The sequence below is a fragment of the Charadrius vociferus genome, unplaced genomic scaffold (assembly GCF_000708025.1).
Source record: "Charadrius vociferus isolate BGI_N301 unplaced genomic scaffold, ASM70802v2 scaffold333, whole genome shotgun sequence".
Taxonomy (NCBI): Eukaryota; Metazoa; Chordata; class Aves; order Charadriiformes; family Charadriidae; genus Charadrius; species Charadrius vociferus.
Window position 1 is genome coordinate 1,526,518 of NW_009647682.1, and position 3,469 is coordinate 1,529,986.

Consider the following 3,469-nt stretch of genomic DNA (forward strand, 5'->3'; position numbering starts at 1 on the left):
TGGCTAAGTACAACTCCTGGGTGCAGTTGTGGTCGGGCAATCCTCCACAGGGTGCCACCTGCATTGCTGAGCAGCCAGGGGCCCTCCCACCCCCTGGTGCCCTATGGACCCCATCCCTGCATACCAAACCCCGGAGGATCCCATGCAACTCCCATTTTCGAGGGCAAGGAGACCTAAGAGCCGTTAAGGAGTCAGACAGGAAGAAACAGGAGTTAGAGAGGTTCCAGGGGATGTCAGGTCATGAAAAAGGGGCCCATGGGAGAAGGCCATGAACTAAGTCTAGGAGTTGCCCCCACACCCACTGCAGTCACTAGAAAAATAAATGTAGGTGATGGGCTATGGACCAGGCCTGGCACAAGCTGAGCACCAGTAGCTTCCCCTCCTTGCATTACCCTAGGGACACGATGGAGAAGTCGAGCACATTCCAGCCATTTCGGAGATAGGCATCCGTATGGAAAAGAAACCCATAGGCAATTATCTTGAGCATCGCCTCAATGGCAAAGAAGATCAGGAAGGCGTATTCAATCTTCTCCTGGGGATTGGAAAGGCAAGCAGGAGAGGATGCTCCATTAGCGCAGACTGTCACCTCCCTTGGCATCACCACCATGCATGGCTCTTCCCCGCATGTCTCTGGATCATCCCTTGCTGCCAACCCACCTGTGATCTCCCATGCACACCAGGCAGCACTGTGGCTACCCTGTGAAGGACGGGGTGACATGCTGAGCCACCACATGCCACTCCCTGGCCTGCAGCATGATCCCCTGCATCCCTTCAATGGCACGCTGCCAGGACCATGTCCTTGGGCTACAGGTATCTGTTCTTACAAACCTTGCCAGCAAAGCCACCACTTCCCAACCCAGCATCCAAAGCTGCCTGACCCAGGGAACTGCACATCTCTGGTTCTCCTCCGTGCTGCCTCACCCTCTCATTCTCCCATAGCCTTCGTCCCACAGGAAGCACTGATTCCTTCTCCTCATCCTCTCCAGCTGAGGGCTTCCTGGGTCTGTTCTGGAGACACCACACAGTCACCATGGGACAAGCCAGCTACATTGTGGCTCCCCTTGTGCCCTGGGCTTTCAGGGAAGTGAGGCTTTGGGCTCAAGACCTCCTGCCTAATGCCAGATGTCTGCCTGGCAGAGCGAGCTGCTAGAAAATGGCCTGGGGGCTCTGCTGGGCAGAGGCGTTGCACCCACTCCCAGGCAGGACCTAGCACCCCAGTACAGGGGCTCAGCACAGCTCTGCAGCCGCACGGCCCAGAATAGCTCATCTTCCCCCAGAGCGTGGCCAAGAGCTGCCTGTGCCCACCTGGTTCTGCCTGTCACTGCCATCACTGCCCTTGTTGCTGACGGCCCTTTCCAGACTGGCATTAAAATCCCTCTGAAGCAGCCAGATGGACGGGGCTATTTATATTTCTGGTTTTCCATAGCTCCTCTCCTCCTTTTGCACCCCGTGAAGGGCAAGGAGCATCCTTGCTTGGGTTCTGCAGGGAACTGCACCCACAATGGCAGAAATGTCTCTCAGACAAAACTGGGAGCAGCAGACACAAACTGGGTAAGGCTGCAGTGCTGCGAGCACACCTTCCTCCCAGGGCCCCTCTGGCTTGCCAAATGGAAAATGCTGTCCATTTAAGAAACCAGGGTCAGGGCTCAGACAGAAGCATTGCTTGCTCAATTACCACATTCAAAAGTAGTGGCCATGCCAAGTGTCCCTGTTTGGCTGTCACCCATACAAACGCCAGTTCCTTGTTGGATCTGAGGGCAGCGATGGTAAGAGCAGAGACCTAAGCATTGCAATTATTGGTGTTATCAGGGCTCTGTCTTCAAGCTTGTAGCTAAGGCAACTCAACGCCACTCACCTTGCCCCCTTATCAGTGACCGATTTCTGTCAGACTGTCCCCAAAAGCCTGTCCTTGCAATCCCTGACATGTAAATACAACCGTCATAAGGATCATTTCAGGTACGGAGGGATTGCAGAGCCGCACCAGCAGCCAGCGATGTGGTGGGGTATCTCCCCTGCTGCCAATGGCGGAGCAATGGGGGAGTCTGCTGCAAGCTACAGCAGCCTTGCAGCTACCAAGGCCCACGCTGGTGAGTGTCAGGATCCGGCCTGGAGCCCCAGCACTGCAAAAGCTAATTCCTCGCCCTGCTTCATCCAGCAGTACAGAATCAGGCTCCAGGCTCTCTGACTAGAAGGGGTCTCCCTCTAAAAACCCTTTGCCCAGAATGAAAAGGTGACCTTGGAGGTCCTTTTGAGAAGCCTAAACCAGATGAATGGTGCTTTGGCCAGCTCCAATGGTACTTGCCCACCATGTGAGCAGCCAGTGAGCAGCAAAGTTCAAACCTGGGCCAAGGGAAAGCCATCAGGCAGCCCTCTGTGACCTGGCTACATTCCCTCCATCCTGGGAAAGGCAGTAGTTGCAAATTTCATTACAGTACCAGCTCACTGTTGTGCTTTGCAGACCCAGCAACACACATGGAGCTCGGTCATCCGGATCTGTCCTGCTGCTGTAACCCTTCTAGTAAAAGCAAAAGTCTTGGCATGGCCAGTATGAAGATTCTGTGCAGTGATCCACCAGTGCTGGCTGGAGGGATCCGTCATCACCTGTCCTACAACTGTGGGTCCAACTCCCCTGTCTTATCTGGCTGTAAACTGTGGGCAAGTGCTGATGTTAGCAAAGCAAGAGCAGAGCAAGAGAAGTCAGGCCTCTGACTATGAAAACATCTCACAAGCATCTTTGTCAGTAGGCCAATGTGGGGCAGGTGATGGCAAACTCTGGATTCTACAAGCGGTAGGTGTAGCTGCAGGACACATACTGGCAATGAAACTCATGTGGCCACAAAGCAATGTCCCAAGCCAGGGCAAACTTACTGCTGTCTCCAGATACCAGCAGAAAGAAGCTCAGGGTTGTTTTGTCCCAGCAGACTTTATACCAGGTCAAGCACCACATGTCCTGCACCTGCTGCAGACCCCACTTCATGTGCCCGGGCAGATTTCAGAAAAAATCAGTCGTGTACTTCCCCCAGCTCTGGTGCTGCCCATGTTGCCCGTCAGCACAGAGACCATGCCACCCATGACTCATGTGGCCACCCTGTGCCTGTGCCATGAGGAGACACAGCAGAGGCAAGCCAGACACACACCATGCACAGGCACAACTCCGCTGACTTCACTAAAGCCCTGGGCCAGTTTCTAGCAGCTGAGGACCCACTCTGTGCTACCACCCCCCACTGTCCCCTTATCACCCCCAGAATCCAGAGCTGGGAGCTTCTTACAGTGGGAGGCTGCTTAGGGAAGGATGGCAGGGCTGCCTGGCAGAGCTGGGATTGGGTGTATGAAGAGCCCAGCCTTCAAAAAGCCACTATAAAAAGATGCAGGTCTTCATAACACACCGGGCTGCTACACACACAAGTGCCTCAACCATGTCAGGGGACAGAATCACCGGGCCTGTGGGTGCTGAATGAGCCACAGAGCA

General features: G+C 54.6%; 1 protein-coding gene across 1 annotated transcript in view; it reads right to left on the reverse strand.

Moving 5' to 3' along the window:
* CACNA1S (calcium channel, voltage-dependent, L type, alpha 1S subunit) overlaps nt 1–3,469 on the reverse strand; it is a 47,044-nt gene that overhangs the window by 33,628 nt on the left and 9,947 nt on the right. The window contains 1 exon segment of the mRNA XM_009881328.1: nt 393–532. Coding sequence (XP_009879630.1) covers nt 393–532 — 140 coding nt within the window.